Source organism: Pogona vitticeps, chromosome 4, assembly GCF_051106095.1.
Source record: "Pogona vitticeps strain Pit_001003342236 chromosome 4, PviZW2.1, whole genome shotgun sequence".
NCBI classification, from domain to species: Eukaryota; Metazoa; Chordata; class Lepidosauria; order Squamata; family Agamidae; genus Pogona; species Pogona vitticeps.
Window position 1 is genome coordinate 143,948,122 of NC_135786.1, and position 19,325 is coordinate 143,967,446.

Consider the following 19,325-nt stretch of genomic DNA (forward strand, 5'->3'; position numbering starts at 1 on the left):
ATGATCCGGATTTATTTTCTAAGTCAATAAATACCAAAGTAGATTTGGGGCTTGAAGAAGAATGCAACTGTTGCATTTAAATCTACTGTGCAAATTGTCTTATTTTGAACCAGAAAAGTAAGAGAGAGATGTTCCTAATAAATTAATAAATTAATATTATACACAGGAAGTAGTCATCCTTTTCACCTGTTTTGAAGGACACCTGTGCTCCTCCAGCAGTAATAAATTCAATGTTGCCAAGGTGCAAAATGCCAGCAAGCAGCCGGAGAACATCTCGCACTTCTTCAGTGGTAAACTGCATCACTTCCATTGCCATCTGGAAGCAAACACACATTATGATTCAGGCTTTCAGCTGTTTTACACAATCAATCATTTCTAGCTGTGCAAAGAGACCTTCCAATCTCTCCAGGGCTATCTCCTGTTGTCAGGACGATAATATCTGTTCTCATACAGGTAGTTGTGATTTTAACAGATTGGGAGTGTAAGGGGATAACCTACTAGTTTTCCAGTCTAGTAGACTGGAAAGGCATGGCATTAGCGGCCTGTAGCCTGACCTTATTTCTTGCCAGTCACATTAGAGGTGGCTGGGCAGATGAAGAAGATTTAGAGGAAGAGAAGAACAAGAGTGGGGTGGGGGAGCTTTTACCATGTAATTCTGATTATGGCACAAACGGTCTCTCAGTACTGCTGTGGTTACAGTTGGTTGTTTACAGGACTAAGTCCTTGCTTCTGGCAGCCTCAGCAACAAAGTGATTAGTATCTCAAAATTATTTGAGGCATGTGTTATTTATTTATAAAGCAAGGTTGTTGGAATGTAAGGAGGGCCATTGAGCCATCACAGAAAAAGTCAACTGGAGCCCAGAACCAATGCTCCTCAGCATTGCCCCTCCTCTCTCTCTCTCTCTCTCTCTCTCTCTCTCTCTCTCTCTCTCTCTCTCTCTCTCTCTCTCTCTTGCTTTCAGATTCTCTGCTATTGACTTTTCTTGCGTTTTTTAAATTGCAAAGCCAGTTGTTGTCCTGACCCTGCCCTACTTCTCTGAAACACAGTATTAAATCATGGGCAAAAAGGAACACTTCCACCTTGGAGCCAATAAGGGACTGCAGGTACCTATTCGCTTTTCCTGAGTCTACGTTCTTGGAGGTTTGGTGCCTGTGGACAAAGATTCCCCATCCATGCTAGAAAGAAGGGATTTGCCAAACTTACAATGACTTCTTTGAATGATTCTTTGTCATTGATTGTCTTGTCCGCTACACATCCAGACTGGTTCAGGTAGTGATAGTTCTCTGGTACAGATAGGTAAAATGCATCTGGGGGGGGGAGGGTGAGAAGTACCATGAGATTGTGTTTAAGATACAGAAATGAGAATTTGCTGAAATGTTTTGCAATACTACACGAAAGAAGTAGCACAAAACATTACCCATCAAGTTTTCAATTTGTTTATGGATTTTCTTATCCGTTTAAAGATCAGGAATAAATAATTTTAGCAGGTAATAGCAATAACGAAAAAAGAATGTTTGCACAAATGCACCCACACTGAGCATTAAAATCTCGTTGTGCTCCACAGAAAATTATCTGGCGCAGATTCAGCAAATATGCCAGAGGCAGAGAACCTGGCCATTGTGATTAGACACCAGAAACAACTCTTTGTGTGCCCTTACTGGGACTGGACACACATCTCGTTTATCAAGTAGGTGCTTAGACAATATATCTACATTTATAGCACTCCTCGCTTCCTTCAACACCTACAGATATATCCTATCCTGCTTTCACTGTCCCTGTGAAACACTTCATGCTATCCACTATCCTATGTTCCATAGAGATGGGCACGAACTGCCAGTTCAGCAGTTTGTGCCAGTTCGTTTTCCAGCTGAAGAGGCATTTGGTGCTTCCCATCCCCGCCTGTTCCAGTAGGCACCCACTCATGAGGCAGTGCCTGGAGGAGACAGTGTGGGGAAGATGAGGCACTGCATCTGAGTGGGTGCCCGCTCGAGAAGACAGGGCTAGGAAGCATCAAACATTTGTTTGGCTAAATAAATAAATAAATAAATAAATAAATAAATAAATAAATAAATAAATAAATAAATAAATAAAGAAGAAGAACCAGCATGAACCACTGAACCAGCAGTTTGTGCCCATCTCTACTGCTCCAATTTCTCATAATTAATAGGACAGCAGACAATGGGTAGGGGAGAAATTACCGTATTTTTCGCACCATAAGACACACTTTTTTCCCACAAAAAAGTCTTTGCGTCTTATGGAGCGAAGAAAACATTATATTTTCCTGTTTTCTTCTCCTAAAAAATTGGTGCGTCTTATGGAAAGGTGCGTCTTATGGAGCAAAAAATACGGGTAAGCTTGGTTTTCCTGTTTTTTCTTGAAAGAAGTACCAAATGTGTGCACAGATGGGCGGGTCTATATTCACACTTGCACAGATAACTTTATTGGACTATCTATCCATTTTTTAAAATGGAGGGTAAGTAGTCTCTTAGGAATGAATCACAGAACAGAATTGAGACTGAGCAACAGGCAGATACACAGATGAAAGGAAAACACTGAAGACGGCTCAATGGCTAGGGTGAAGGGGACTGCAGAAGGATGCAGATAGGATGTTGAAGCTGCCTTCTATAACAGGGAATCAAACTGAAGTTACTGTCTCTTCAGTGAGGCAATACCTTTGCCAAAAACAAGAATAGAACAGAATGGAAGCTAATCTGGCTAGGACACACCATTAGGTACAAACCATACAACCTTTCCTCTATACCAGGAGTGAGAAACACTTGGGTCTGCCAGATGATCTGGTCATGATGGGTGGAGCAGATGGCAGTTACAGGTGAAAACATCTGGAAGGCCAAGGCTTTCCTGCCCTGGTAGACTACAGTAAGTTGGTTTATGCAGATGTAACTGTAGGAATCCAGAAGCATGTGTGTGTTGAGGCGTTACATCTCTATCAGGCAACAGCTCCAGTCTCACCTTTCTTTTCTTCCTCGATCCCTGCCAGCAGGGCATAGAATATGTGATAATTTCTCTCTCCTGGATTTTGCCTTACTACTCGATTCTATGACAGAAAACATATGATATGTTCTTTATAGCATAACTGAGATCTACAAAAAAGTCAAATTTTAAAAAAGGAAATAAAAAATATTGACTTACTTTTTCTAATAAATCTTTAGCACGTAGCAGGTAGACAGGTCAAGGAACAAAATGTCTCAGCTGAATAAGGTGGAAAATCACATTGTCCTGTATAATAATTTCTTAGCCTGCATGATTTAGGAACATTTTTATTTTATGTACATATAGAAAAATAAGACCTGTTTTATATATCAGTTTCTTAAAGGTATATTTTAGAATGTCAGAGAGTGAGAATTTTGCCATCTGATCATTTTGTTCTCAATTTGTGTACAATTAAAAACCACTACTATGGCAAACTAAATTTTTGGCAACTGTGTCACATGTCCAGGCCCAAAAGATGTGAAATCATGGAATATATGCAGAAAGATAGGGCATATCCATTTTTGTTCACCATAGAAAAATATGCACAATATATTATAATCATAATATAATATAAAGGCCATCAGAGAAAACAAAGGATACAATCTACAATTTTTCCTCCCTGAATGTTGCCTTTCTGACAGAAGTTAAGCTGAATGAACTTCCCGAAGCGACTTGAGTTGTTGTTGTAAACAGTTTTTGCATTGCCAAAAGCTTCCATTATTGGGCTGTGGAAAAGTAAAATAGATTTTATTATTTATTTATTTAACATGTACACCACTTCCATTAGTGCTGAGGCACTACTCTGTGCAGTTTACAATAGCTAAAACATCAGACAGAGATAACTTATTAACACTTTCTTGCATAGTGCCTTCCCTGTTCTTCAAGATAAATGTTCTAGGTCAAAGAAAGAGAAATCACTATAAAAACAGTGATTGCAAGGACTGCAAACTTTACTTGGCAGAGCAAATTTTACATGAGTGTTTTTTTAAAAAACAAACAAACGGCATAGACCCAAAATTATCTTAATGTAAAATAAAAAGATTAGAAACAAAAAAATGTTGCTAGTTTTATGTCAAGTGAGGTCTAGGCAGATTGGATGCATATGTCCCATCCCTAATGTTTTATCCTGCATCTTAGGCTTAGTGCTGCTAATTCTTGACTACATAGTGATGCCTGAAAAAAAGCAATATCTACAGTATGCTAATATTTTCTCCTCTGCTGATATACAGACATCTCTCTTTTTAACAGGTTAAGGATGTGTGTAAAAACATTACTTCTCTGTCCTACTTATCTTCTTATTAATGGATTATGAGCCTTCCATTCAACACTATGAACAAATCTTTAGTATAGGTAGACACCCTGTATCCTGCCCTTGGAAAGGAAATTGATAAAAATCCTTAACTGGTGAGTGCCATAGAGTTTACATTAAGCCATGTTTTAATAAAACCTGGTGCAAAAAACAAAACAAAACTCTAAGTACAACTTGTACACCTACCTTAACCCTAATCACTCACTGTAATAAAACCCACGTTTGGCTGAAGATTCAGAACTAACAATAAGAATGTCTCTGGAGACAACTTGCTACGTCAACAAAGCTTCAGCGAGATGCAGTTTATCACCTCTCATGCAATAAAGTAAAGAAGATTTCATTCTTTCCACTTATAGTTTTATTGGGCTCTAAAATCTGACCATATCCTTTTCCTCACCTTTTCATGCTAACCTTATCTTGGGCACTCATGCATCCCTGACTAGCAAATATTGAAATGCTATCATTAATAATTCTAGAACTGCAGAGTTAGAAGGGACCTTATGTATCATTGAGTCTAACCCCTGCCCAGGAGGCATAGTGGAGAATATATCTCTCGACATCTGGCTCCACAGCCAGATACATAAACCACTGAGCTAACCAGCACTTCAATAAGTGTGAGCAGCTATTCTTCTATTGTCCAAGGGTGTTGGATCTACTTGACGTTTGTCATGTCTTTAACCTCTCTCTTTTTCCATGTTCCTTCATCTATGACATCTGCAACTACAACACAAATTTTCAGAGAAAAATGACTTACTTAAGCTTACATATTAACATAAGAACCCAATATCTGAAAAACAGCATGTGATTCTTTCTTGCACTGCTCCTTACCCTACAGATCTGGAAAGGGATAACACTTTGGTTTATTATCAACAAATAATCCTAGCCATTTTTCCACACTGCACATTCAAGAAGAGTGCCACACCTATTCCTACCTCCCTAAAGTGTATGTCTGCATCATAAATGCCTGCAACAATTTTGTGGCATTCATAAATTATATTTTCATTCAAATGTCTCTGCAACGGATACACAAAGGGTTCTGAATACCAGCTGGAGGACAATAATTGCATAAGAGGCTACTGACCTCCCTCTAGGCTTTTCAGAATCAGTTAGTTTGGCCACTACAGAAACAGTATCCTGAGCTAGATGGGCTTCCGGTTGGACTCAGCAGGCTTGCCCTTACATTCTCATGCAATTCTGGGCACCCTTTAGGCACATATTTATGATATTCTGGAGATCACATAGTACTATTTCATCACCTAAATTTTGCTGCCTTCCTTGATTTGTAAGAATACAGAATTTGGATTACACTTGATGCCTTGATTGTTATGTTTGCTGGGGAGCTGTAGTGGAACATTTCTGGTCGGAAGAGCTTGTACTACAATTCAAGGTCATATTTTAGAATTCTAAGTAAAAATGTTGAAAAAATAAAAACAATTTCTCTATGTTTTAAAAGATTTGATTTATTTGGCAGATCTAGGCATCTGCACCTCTGTGCTGAATAAGGAAATAAGGTGCTTATTTAAAATAACAACTACAATTTAGAAAACTTCATATCCTTTTGTGGTATTTATTTATTCTTGATTCTACAATAGCTTTGTTTTCTAATAGCTAAGCAGAGTAATTTTCTGTTCAAGTTCTTTTCCTTCTTGTCCTCTAGAAAAGAACAGAGGGGAGGCAATGATACAATACCTGCTCTCCAAAATGGCTTGTTCAACACTAGATGTCTTCTCTTTATGAGATAGCTCCAGTGAATGTTGGCTCACAGCTGACAAAAACTTGAGAATCAGTTTTGTGCTCTCTGTTTTACCCGCACCACTTTCTCCACTGGAAAATAAAAGGGAAACAAGACTACAGTGAGCTCCCTGTGCCAAATACCTTGCAAATTTATGACGACATACTAAAGTCTGGTAAATGACTTCTTTCTGAAAAAAAGTATTTTGGTCTGTGAATAGCAGTCATTGTGTACTCTGTAATGTGCTTTTGTATTGTTAAAAAAAAAGATGTTTAAGTTTTTTTTGGGGGGGGGAATCCAATAATTATTTTTCGAAATAAAAAAATAAAACCACCACAAAAATAAAAATAACTAAAATTTTAAAACACATGAAATTAGTTATTTACTATTTACTGTTAAGAATAAGTTAGCAATAACTCAATTATGACTTGGAAAACAGTAGTCCAACTGCTGTTCCATATACATAGTATTATGCTAACATAAAGGAGATGATGTCACCAGCCAGGAGAGATTGCCACTAATTAAAGAGTGTTTGCTTCATGTGCAATCTGTCCTGCATGCAAGTCACATGAGCCCGAAGACGAAAGCAGAATCTCTTTAATTATCTGCAATTTCTCCCTCCTTGACTGTTTCCAGCAGGGGAAGACTGCTGCTAACTGAAGAGTTTTTTGCTCCCAGAGTTTACATGACTCGCACACCGTGACTGAATGTGAATCATGCAACCCTCAAAACAGAAACAAGAACTCTTCAATTAGCAGCAAATTCCCTCTGCTGGCGATGTCATCTCCATTACACAGGCATAATTTATGCAATGGGTTTTGGCCAGTATAAGTAAAACAAATTGCCCAGAGTGACAGAAGACCAAGACTTGGCTAAAATGTACCCTTATGGTTATGCTATGATTTCACAACAAAGAGGCATTATAACAGTTTCCTTACAAAATATTTGACCCATTACTGTTCAGCAGCAAAGCTAAGAGAGGGCCTAGCCACAAGAGCAGACAAGGCTGAATCATGTAAAATCAACAGCATTTGGGGCAAGAATAGCTCCTCCCATAATCATTTCTAACATAAATCAGCCCTCAGTGTGGATGTATACTGTAGGTCAGGGTCTGAAAAAGCTGTCTATGCTGACTGGAGGCAATATGGGAAGCTATAGTTCAAATAATTTATTTTTCCAAGTTCTGTCTCCAGAACAGAAGAGGTCATCCATTTAGAAACATGCAATCTCTAGCTCCTCAAACAGTTGGAATACAATAGTTCAGCATGTGATATCCTTGGCCTTCAAATGTGAAGATTTCTATATCAGGGCATGAGAGCCTTAGCCTTTTCTTAAGCAAGTGACACTCAGCCCTGATGCTATTATATCCTGTAGAACGCACTTCCCCATCATGTCACTGCACACAGTTGCAGAGTACCAAACACCTCCCTCAAAAGTTGAAAATTAATTTCAGTGAAACACATGAACTTCCAACCCTTTGTAACATGTGCACTGCAACAAAGCAACATACTTCAAACACCTTCTAGTTCAATCTCAAGGTTCTAAATCTTGCATAACAGATAAGCTATAAAGCTTGAATGAGTTCACCGAATTCATCCTTTTATCTTAGTCTGCCGGAATAAATCTCTCCAAGGAAAGTTGGATGGCTGTTCAAACAAGATGCCGCATTGTGTTTCTCCTAAGCTTTGAGGCCTGACAAACAAATGAAAGGCAACGATCCAGTATCAGATGAATTTCACACCGTAGGCACAATGACCTCACAAACAAGTAATTCCCTCTTGCTAATAATAATAGTTGTAAGCTGTCAAGTCAATTCTGCCAAAGGTTCCGTAAACCTTTCCAGGGTTTTCTAGGTAGGGAATACTCAGAAGTAGTTTACCATTCTCTTCTGGAGGACACTGTGGGAATGTGCAACTTGCCCAAGGCTTATACAGGCAGACTCTATTCCTGAGAAGCAAAGTGGGGAACCAAACTCCAAACCTCTGACTCTGCAGCCAGATACCTAACTACATTCCCTCATAATCTTAGCTCCTTTGAAAGCCAATAGCAGGGAAATAATTTGATTTGTTTAAAACTCAGTATTTGCCTCACACTGGTGTATTCATACTCTTAGACTCCCCACTGCACCTACAGTTGCTAGCACCAACAAGAAATACAGTTCTAATGATCAGGTGGGAAAGCCATTGGCATACATTGCCACAAAACGACTACTTTTAAGAAGCGCTAGCAGCACCCAGAAGTAAAAAACACCTTTTCCAAAATGACAACTGGTTCATATTGTGCTGGAATAAAGCACGGGGAGCGATATCCACATGCACCCACACACTGTAGCTCTTTTTCTTTATTTCTCCCAGTTTTTTCAGGCAGCTGTTACACAAGACACACATCTGTTTGCTGCCATGCATGGCCAAAATGTGTACAGCCCTAATATAGTCTTCGTATAGCATTTTAGAATTTCTGAAGCATTTCAAACATCCTGAGTAAGCCATCCATATTTAATCAGCTTATCCAAACCTGGGGCTCCGCAGTTTTTTGTTTTTTTTTTTTTGTTGGATCACAACTCTTATTGTCCACATTGCCTGAGGCTGATGGGAGCTGCAGTCTGGAGTACACCAGATTGGAGAAGAGATTAAAAATTGCTGTGTGACTCATTCACAAAAGCAAAGTTTTAGGTAGGCAATCTCTTTACTGGATCATTGAGAAGTTTCAAACAAGTTGTGTTTTTCAGTTCTACAGAAAGCAGAAAGTCCAAAAAGTAGGCCAGATGCCAGGAAGGCAAAATAGTTTCTGATGAGATAAATAGAAAATATGAAAGGTGTCTCTTTACAGATTTGCCACCCCATGGAAGACAAAGGCCCAGAAAAAGAGACAGAAGCTATCAAATCTTCACTGTCATGAAGCCACATGGCAAAGCCTATGGCAGCACAGGATGCTTGGGAAAGGCTGCAAAATAAGACACAACAAATGTGCATCATACCCCCAGTATTAAAGCAAGTCCCATCCTGCAGATAAGAGCTGAGACAGAACAATGATTTGCCTAAGGGCACCACGATAACTCATGGTGGAGACATGAAAGGAACTAGGACGTTCTTGGTTTACCAGGTCAATTTCATGTCTTAGTCACCATCAGAACAAATGCGTATTTGTTTGAACCACATAACCTTATATGGTCGGACCACTCTCCTAACCGTCTGTCTGTCTGAAGAAAACAGAATTTGTAAAATAATTATAATCTCACGATCCATTATAAACAGTCACTTTACGTCAGAGTGCCAAATCAGTCCACTCTAAATCCACAGCAAGCAGTATGTAATGAGAAAATCCACTAGAGGGCATTTGCTGCCTTAAAAACACATCACTAATGTGTTACTTTGCTTCATTAAGCTCAGAGTAGCAAAGTACAAGTACAGTATAGTTATACCCCACATGGTGTGAGAGCACAACAAGTCTCTGTGGACACCAAGCAGATTCTGGCTCCAGTCAGTGCCTAAATGGAAAACAATGTTGAAAACGTTGGGTACACTGTTTTAAAACAGTCCGTGATGGAACAAAACTGGGATACAGATATGCCAAATAAATCCATTTTAAAGGCGGAGCATACACTGAAAGAGAGCAGAATTTAAACTGAGAATGGGAGTGTGCTTAATCCTCCTCCTCGTTGTTTCCCTTATCATCTGCCTGCATCAGCATTCTGAGGGCAAAGAAGCCTTTTAAAAAGCAGTGAAAGGTGACAAACGATGATGGAAGTCTGAGGACTAGAAAACAGCATGCTGGGAAAGGGTTAGTTTATCTATGTATTATTTATTAGTTTTATTTATATACTGCATTTCTCCCAACATGGGACCCAAGGTGGCTAACAACATTAAAATTCAAACAATTTAAAAACACAATACATTTAATATTAAAAGATAAATTAAACAATATATGATTTAAAATACAATTAAAAGATTAAAACATAAAAAATATTAACATTTCTGCTGAAATGGGGTTCAGGGATTCAGTTGTAATTGTTAACAGCCTGCCTAAAGAGATCAAGTATTTAGTTTTTTTCAGAAGGATAAAAGGGAAAGGGCCATCCTGATCTCTGGAGGGAGAGCGTTCCATAGCCTGGGAGCTGCCACAGAGAAGGCCCTCTCCCGTGTCCCCATCAGCTGTGCTTGTGCTGGCAATGGGACCGAGAGGAGGGCTTCCTCTGCTGATCACTGAGAAGGCGCATATAGGGAGATAAAGTCCTTCAGGTAGCCTGGACCCCAGCTGTATAGGGCTTTATAGATAATGGACCAGCACTATGAATTGGGCCTGGAAACGGACTGGTAGCCAGTGCAGTTCTTGTAACAGGTGCATTGCATGCATAAAGAGTTATGCCTCTTTACTAGTTAACTGCCCAGCCACATATATCCTCAAATACCTTACCACACCTATTTCCAGCTTCTTATTAATCCAAAGATTCTTTCAACATCTCTGCCACAGTCAAGAGGGAAAGAAAGATGAGAAGAATCAGCTCACAAACAGGATTTTAGGTGTCCAAACTCCCTCCCCAGTTTAGAAGAGGCAGCCTCTATTATTATTATTATTATTATTATTATTATTATTATTATTATTATTATTATTATTATTATTGATGATGATGATGATGATGATGATGATGATGATGATGATGATGATGATGATGATGATGCCAGAGTTGAAAATAAAGAATTGGAAAAACTAACAAAATACAGAGACCTGGCAATCAACTAGAGGGAGCCAGCAAATACACTTCAGTGGTCCCTGTAGTCATTGGGGCTTTGGGAACAATATCAAGACATTTCACACAGTATTATAAGCAGCTGCAGATCTCAGAAATAACACCATCAGAGCTACAAAAATGGCAATATTAGGAACATCATACATACTGCGCCAGTATTTCACAGATACTTAGGTTTCTGGTTAAAACTTGTATCTGTTATATAATACCAGTCAATGTTTTTATAATTTTGATTGACTGCGCCTGGTGTTTTCGAATAATAATTGAAACAACAACAACAGTCTTGGTACTGCAGAACTGAAAGGCATATATGGATAATCAATTCCAGCTCCTGTCAAAGAGTAACAGTAGAGAATCAAACTCCCAAACTCTGGCTCCACAGCCTGAGACCTAAACCACTGACCTATCTAGCAGTTCATGCTGGCCTTATTGCAGGTGTTTATTTATTTGCCAGAATCCTACTGGTGTTTGTGTACAGTTTGCATAAACTGTCACGGCTATTTGAACCTGTCACGATGCCAGGGCAAACATCAGTTGCACAATCAGTAGATGTCAAGGCATCCAAATGAGAAGCACTCTGGCACTCTGTCCATTAACCACTATTAGCCACAACAAGTTACATTAACTGTGCATCAATGCCAATAAGAATTTGGCCATTATACATTTGTTTGTTATATTTATATCCCTTTCACCCATTGAGCTCACAGATATGTACCTGGCTCTCATCTTCTCTTTTTGATCCTCACAACAACCCTATGACACAACTCAAGTCTGAGAAACTATAACTGGCTCAAGGTTACCCGTTGGCCATAATCCATAAATGGGGATTTAGTGAATTATTTGCTCCACAAGCTCCATTGATATACAGTAAATATGCCAACTCCAGTTGTGACTTATTATGCTACAGTAAGTCGCAGTTAGAGTAGGTTCACTGGAATCAATGGAGGTTACAGAGGAGTTGACTCAGCAAATCCCCATTGATATATTGGTCCTACTGTAGTGTGATTTACTATGATAAGCAACCAGATTTTGGCCAGTGCATCTGACAGCCAAGTGGAGATTTGAAACCAGATTTGCTGAGTCTCAGGCCAACACTCTATTCTCTATAATGCACTGGCTTTTTTTTATCATCAGCACAGTAAAAATAAAAAATAATCAAACACATCAGGAACAGAGATACACATTTGATTAAAAGTCAAACAGCCAAAAATACAGTCGATGATTAATTACTGTTGTAGTAGTCACAGAACAAACACAACAGACTGTTGAGATATACAGTACCTACTGTAACTGACACACAACAAATTAGGCAACACAGAAACTTTAATCAGTCATTGCCAAAAAAAAATGACTAATGTTGAAAAGATTTCCTGCTGTGTCTGTGATGAGAAAACATATATATTTGGCAATTCCAAGGATCTTGTCCCACACCCATGTCTTTCTGGCAGGAACCTATCCCACTTCTGTTACGCCTTTTCTTTGTACCAACATGCTTAACTTTAATTTATTTGGTCCGGGCAATTAATTTTTTTTTAAAACCTCACTGCTGTGACTTTGGATGGATGCCTCCTCTCCCAATTCACAGTTTGTTCATTTTTAAATACTGCCCACACCAGAAGTTACAAGAAGCAGGCACTGAGGCTTCAGTGGCATGTTAGCTCAATGCAGAGAAACAAATAGAATCATTCAAAAAGTTTTCCAGAAGTCCTGTAAGTGCAGACGAATGGATCTCATCTTATTTTAAACTTTGTATTCAAGTTTGCCATCAGCTCCAGGGTGCTGAAAATGGTCCATGTGTATTAAATTTATGTGTTTTTTTTTTCCACAGGAGGTATTTGGTTGTTTTAAATCTCTCTAGTAGTTTTATCTTAAACAATATACTGATCAAAGAAGTGGTTTAAACACAGGTATCATTCCCAAGTGGTGTGGGATTCATATTATTTATATTAATGCATTTATATTATTTATTTTTATATTATTCATACTGAAGTTTCAATGCCCATGTAGAAAATATAAAATGAGCAGAACATTTAACCTTCATACACAAGGATTTTTTTTAAAAAAAAACCCTGCAGAGTTCTGGGGTAGTTTCTGACCCCAGCAAGAATACCAAATTGTTACCTTATGTCCAAACAAGTATGTTCCACCAAAACAGGTCAAACAAAAGTAACATAAAATCAGATCAAAGAAAAATAGAATGTAATTTGTGGAGCATTTTTGGATCCCAATGAATTCCCACAAAGAAATTTTTGTTCCCTCCCCCGCCAGAATCTGTCACTTCTGCTTTGCTACATTATGGTGTGCAAAGAAAAGTATGAGATTTATTTAAAAAATTTGGTCCCAAAACAACAGGTTTTTTTTTGTCAAATTATGTTAATAAATCTTTGATGAGGACTCTGGTGGGACAGGTTATCGTTTGTACTTCAGAATGATCTTCTGTTATTAAATAGCAATAAAATGTTTATGATGGAAACATTTAGACTGGATTTGAAAATAGAATTTAAATACAGTATAACTAAATTCCAGTGCCTCTCTGCCTGAAGCAGCTATCCCACCCTGCCTAATCCACCAGCTCAGTTTGGGTGTGCAACAGAAGGCTGCATCTCATGTTTTTGTGCTGAGGAATCATCTTTATTTAGAGCAGTGGTTCTCAGTCTTGGGTTCCCAGATGTACTTAACTACAATTCTCAGAAATCCTGGCCAGCACAGCAAGCATGAAGGCTTCTGGGAGTTTTAGTCCAAGAACATCTGAGGATCTGAGATTAGGAACCACGAATTTAGAGGGAGTCAGTAAAAAATGTCCAACACGCAGTTCCCCACCTACAATTTAAAGGAGTGTATCATGTGATTCCGTCAATTGCACACATAAGTTTTCATTCTTTCTTGGAAGTGCTTTTGAAAAATTTAGAGTCTGACATATGCAAAGCAGTATCTAAACTGGAAATACCATGGGCACATGACATTTCTGAATCTAAGATGCTGCTGGCTTTCAAATCATGTCATCATTGTTAGTCTAAAAACTAATACCTAGTAGCATTAGTATTTTCTCTAGTGGACGAATGCAGTAGTATCACTCCACCCTGCTTTTTACTAGAGGTGGATGTATGTCAAAGTACTAAACTCATCTTTTGTATGACTAAAGATGCTTTGAGGAGTGTGTTACAATATTAGTGCTGCTTTCCATTAATACAGTCACCAAACTGGCACCAGTTAAAATACCAATGGAGTGCAAGGATAAAGATGGAAACTATTTTGTCCTCATTAAATGAAAGCACTTTTAAGTAAAACAACAAAGCAAACTAAAAAGCTCAGTGAAGCAGACTGAACTAACCAGCACATTCAAGAGCTTTAATTATTGTTGCATTTTTAAATTTATGAACTTCCTAAAGCTCTTTTTTTGATGGACGTGTTTATTCAAGAGTGGTGGCGACAAATTAATCCTCAGGACAGCAAGACACAACCCAGTGGGGAAAAAAGAATATTCAGGATGAAATGAGGTCAATGTAAATACACCAGAATCAAAGAATGTGAAGTGCAAATGTGTATGCATTTTTATTAAATTATCATAGGACATACATTCACTGAGACCACTTTTCCATAAAAGAGTTTGGGATCATATAGTGAAGCCTCATGTCCACAAATATTAAGAGAATGAAGAATTAAAGCACCCCTTTCCTTTCTCACATTTTCTGTGCCCAACCCCCAAATAGGCAAACTTTACAACAAAGGCAGGAATAATTAAACCAGTATTCAGATACCTGATGAGAACGCATTGGTTGTCATGACGTTTCCATAGGCAGCGGTAGCACTCATTGGCAACAGCGAAAATATGAGGTGAAATTTCTCCTAAGTGATGCCGACTATATCGCTCCACTGTGGTGCGGTCATACAGGCCCGGAATGGTTTTATAAGGGTTAACTGAGGCAACAATAGAACCAATGTAAGTCTGAAAAAAGAAATAGAGGGATTTAGGTATACAGGATTTAAAGATTCTAAATTCAACAACACATTTGATATGACATAGCATGTCCTAGCAGAAATATGTTCAGTATTACAGTACATAAAAAATCAGAATGGGATACCATATCTAGTCTCATACTAGACTGAAATAAGCTTAGGAATGAGGGACTGGAATTTCAATGGGTAGAATGGAAGAGGGAAGAAGCTGCATTAAACACAAAGTTGTCCCCCAGATTCAATCAAAACTCTGAAGATGCCAGCCACAGAGACTGGCGAAACGTTAGGAAGAACAACCTTCAGAACACGGCCAAAAAGCCCGAAAAACCCACAACAACCATCAACCAAAACTCTTTCAAAAACTTGCTTTCCATTAGATAATATGTGGCAAAATAATGTGTCCCTTCCACAAAAGCGCTATGTAAGTGCCACTGGTATCTCTGCTCCACACTAGAAGCTACCAAGAAGCAAAGTCCAGCTACCACCACAGTTCTCTCATTTTAGGTTTTTCCTTATGTAGAACTCTTCAGCAACTTCTTCAAGACACAATATGGGACTTTCTTTCCACAGCCAGTATCACTTTGTCCCTGTTGAAGTGATCTGAATCCAAACAGGGCTGATACAATCAGTCTGATTGCCTTTTTGCAACAAATTTTAAAGTGTTTCAGTCTTTGTGCTGTTATAGCAAATTTTGCGACTCCCAATGTAAGAAATTTATCTTGGCTGCACAGGAGAGAAATTTTTTGAACTAAGATCAAAATTCATCTTGTTCAATTTCAATTACTCAGTTTCCCACTGGTTTCAGTATATGTGTCACAACAAAACAAGTAATGACAAATGCTCTCAATTGCCTGAACTTCACAGAACACAAAGCTGTTGTTCTGAAAGGATTTGTCAGTACCTTCCTTCAGAGATGTGTACCGCATTTTTCGCTCCATAAGATGCATTTGACTATAAGACACACCTTACATTTGAGGCACCATCGGGTGTGAAGGGGTGTGTGCGTGGAGGGGGGAGTCAGGTGGTGGTGTGATTTCCCCTCCTTTTCTGGCACTCTAAGCACCTTTTCTTCCCCCGGATCACTTTCCTCCCATACGTCTTTCCTTAACATCCTTTCCATTTCTTTCAACTGTCCTCCCTCCTCTCTCGTGAGAACGATGATGTCGCTGTGGGGCCAGGGATCCAGCAGCGAGGCATGCCATTGCCCTGCTTCCCTGGATGGCATTGTGAGACCATGAGGCTGTCTCGTGAGAGCAGCTTAAGAGGAGGGGTGAACTGGAGGGCATATAAGGTCGCTCACCCCTCATGACTTCCTCCTTCATAGGGAAAGCTTCACTGTTTGACTGGCCATTGGGCGGCCACGTGGGACGGACCTCGCGGCTGCCTTGAAAAAGGCAAGGGGGTGGAGCTTTGAGGATCCAGGCGGGCAGTTTTAACAACTTTTTTTCCAGCACTCTAAACACCTTTTCTTCCTCCGGATCACTTTCCTCCCATACGTCTTTCCTTAATACCACTCTTTCCATTTCGTCCAACTGTCCTCCCTCCTCTCTCGTAAAAAAATATTTATCCCCCTTGTCTCCCCCTCGTGTTTCCTCCCTCTCTTCTCCTACTTCCCCTCCTCGATCCATTCCTCTGTCTCATGCCGCTCCATCTCTCTTTCTTCTTCTGTCACTTTAAACTTTTTTTTACAGTATTTGCTCCATAAGATGCACACACTTCTCCCCCACTTTTTTTGGAGGGGGAGAGTGCGTCTTATGGAGCAAAAATACGGTAGTTCAGAATTCTAAATAAATAAATAAAAATCTTAGGAAGACATCAGCGACTTCAACGGTTTTTGAGAACATCCTCTTTTCACAAAACATATACATGGGACAATAAAGAGGATCTGATTATGTCTGTAACTGCAGTGCAGATTTATTGCATGAAATCTTGTTCATTAAGTTAAGCCTGTGGAAGAGTGATGATGTCACCAGCAGGAGGTAATTTTCAATAATTAAAGATTTCCTCCTTCCCTGCAGCTTGCTGGCCTCATAGGTAATCTGTTTCAATGGCTGAAATCTTGTTGCTTAGCATAAGTTGCATAAGTGTAGGCTAATTTAAACATAAAGAAAAAAAGAAAAAGAAAAAAAAAACAACCAAAGCTAAACTTTTCGGTGCGTGATCTTTATTTGAAGAGAAAGAAGTACTTGCATGTTATTTTTACAACTGTGCAAACAATGTGGAAATTATTGTCAGGAATGCCTTCACATTATTTTCCCCATTTATTCTTAAATACTACACAGTCAAAAAATCAGACTTGCAGAAAGAACCCACAATATCACCTGCCTCCCAAACCACTTAGATAGCTTGAAAATATGGGAAATATGTCACTGGCAGCTCTCTTGCTTGCTAACTATATAGAAGACTCTGTACATAATCTTACAATTGCCTCACTGCACAAATTCTTCAAGACTTTTACTTCAAATAAACACCTGCACTCAAAGCCAATGTCTGCCACATGTGCTGAAAAAAAATGGGGGACTGTACTTCTGAAGTGCTACAGATAATAGGAAGAAGTTTATATTAATTTTGGCACTACTGAACTTCAGGTTTCAAAACACATACTCAGTGGGCCACTGGATTAGAGGAAGGGTTCGTCTATATATCAGAACTTTGGCAAAGACCCAAAGAACTGACATACTAGTTCTGTGCAGCAAAGGCCACCACTCCCACCATCTATATAAAGAAATATATTGATAAGTAGATGTGACAACCCCAGACCTACTGGAGTATACCACACTTTAATTAAGCTGCCACCAACCATTCCCTATAAGAAGTCACACAGACCAGGAATGGATTTTTAACAAACAAAAGAACAAGGTTTATTTAAATAACAAACAGGGTAAATAAAAAGATCAAGTAAATAAGATACTGTAACGTGGCTTAGTCTCAATCATACATACAACAGTTTGGTTCACACAGAACACTTTAAAGTAAAGCACAGACCCTGAACCTATCAGTTCTGGCTACCTATAAAGAAACCTGAACCTATCAGGTATGTACCAACTGACACACAGTTGTACTCAGTCTGACACACAGACTCCAACTCCTCCCTCTCCACACAAGCTCCAAATATATATACAGTACAGCTCCTCCCCTTGATGTCCCGCCTTCCACTCCCCATAGGATGGAACTTTCCCTCCAAACCCATGACAGACAGGTACCATCAGTGCTGTATGTTACACCTCCCCTCTTTATAAGTTGTTTTGCAGGGGAAAAGCTAAAGTGCTTTTCTCCAAAAAAACAACCAGGATCACAACACACAAAAACAGTTATACAATAACATACAATCCCATACTTACACTCTAGGTTAAACATATCAATTAGGCATTTAAACATTAACATTTACAATACATTAAGTTACCTTTATTAATACAAACCAAGCATGTTTAATAAACAAGTACATTTAACTTTTGGTCACCAAAATATACATAGTCCATGTTTCTTCGCCGTCTTCACTCTTCGGGTCTTCTTGACAATGCGTCAGCAACACAGTTCATTGACCCTCTGACCACCTTCACTTCAAAGTCATAATCTTGCAGGTTTAAAGCCCACCTCATAAGTTTACTATTGTGGGTTTTGTCTTTAACCACTGCAGTGGTGAGTGGTCAGTGCACAGAACAAAATGTCTTCCCCAGATGTAAGGTTTGGCCTTCTGAATCGCGTATACTATGGCCAGGCACTCCTTTTCCACGGTTGCCAAATGTCTCTCACCTTTCTGGAGTTTCCTACTCAGGTAGGACACTGGATGCTGGTCACCATTTTCATCCTCCTGGCAAAGAACTGCTCCTACCCCGCTGTTAGACGCATCGGTGTAGATGATGAACTCCCGGTCGAAGTCTGGAGCACGCAGCACTGGATAATTGATGAGCGCCTCCTTCAACCTCTGGAACGCCTCCTCACAGACGCTGGTCCACGGGATGCGGTCATCAGTCTTCTTCCGCGTCAGATCGGTCAGCGGAGTCGCCATCTCGCTAAACCTCGGGATGAACTTTCTGTAGTAGCCCACCAACCCAAGAAATGATTTGACTTTTTTCTTGGTGTTGGGTCTGGGCCAATCACGAACGGCTTCTATCTTGGCCTCTAGGGGTTTGATCACTCCTCCCCCTACTATGTGACCCAAGTATTTTATTTCTGGGCTACCCAGCTGCAGTTTGTTCTCTTTGCAGGGCCTAGGCCAAAGCACTTCCTCCCCTGGGTTAAAGTGCCTCTCCCTGGTTTTCTGGTCATCCTAGGTCTTCTGTCTAACCTTCTGAGCTTGCAGGTTCTCTGCTGCTAGCTCTAGGTTTCTCTTTAGGTCATTCATTAAAGAGTCTATATATGTCACAACATCTTGTGGGTCATCCTGGGTGATCTGTTCCCAATTTTGCTTGATTAAATCAAGTGGACCTTTCACCCTTCTCCCAAACAACAGTTCAAACGGACTGAACCCGGTACTGGCTTGTGGCACTGATCGATAAGCAAACAAAAGGGATTGTAGCTTCTGGTCCCAATTGTTTGGATTCTCTGCCAAGTAAGCCCTAATCATGCGCATCAGAGTCCCATTGAA

General features: G+C 39.5%; 1 protein-coding gene and 1 long non-coding RNA gene across 2 annotated transcripts in view; one reads left to right on the top strand and one right to left on the bottom strand.

The window, feature by feature from the left end:
- MYO10 (myosin X) overlaps positions 1–19,325 on the bottom strand; it is a 145,528-nt gene that overhangs the window by 76,128 nt on the left and 50,075 nt on the right. Inside the window, 7 exon segments of the mRNA XM_078391709.1 lie at positions 187–316; positions 1,205–1,308; positions 2,972–3,056; positions 3,152–3,165; positions 3,593–3,717; positions 5,991–6,125; positions 14,539–14,726. Coding sequence (XP_078247835.1) covers positions 187–316; positions 1,205–1,308; positions 2,972–3,056; positions 3,152–3,165; positions 3,593–3,717; positions 5,991–6,125; positions 14,539–14,726 — 781 coding nt within the window.
- Positions 9,711–19,325, top strand: part of LOC140706826 (uncharacterized) — a 61,484-nt gene continuing 51,869 nt past the window's right edge. The window contains exon 1 of the long non-coding RNA XR_012086703.2: positions 9,711–9,813. This is a non-coding gene — a long non-coding RNA (uncharacterized LOC140706826). The remainder of the gene's footprint in view (positions 9,814–19,325) is intronic.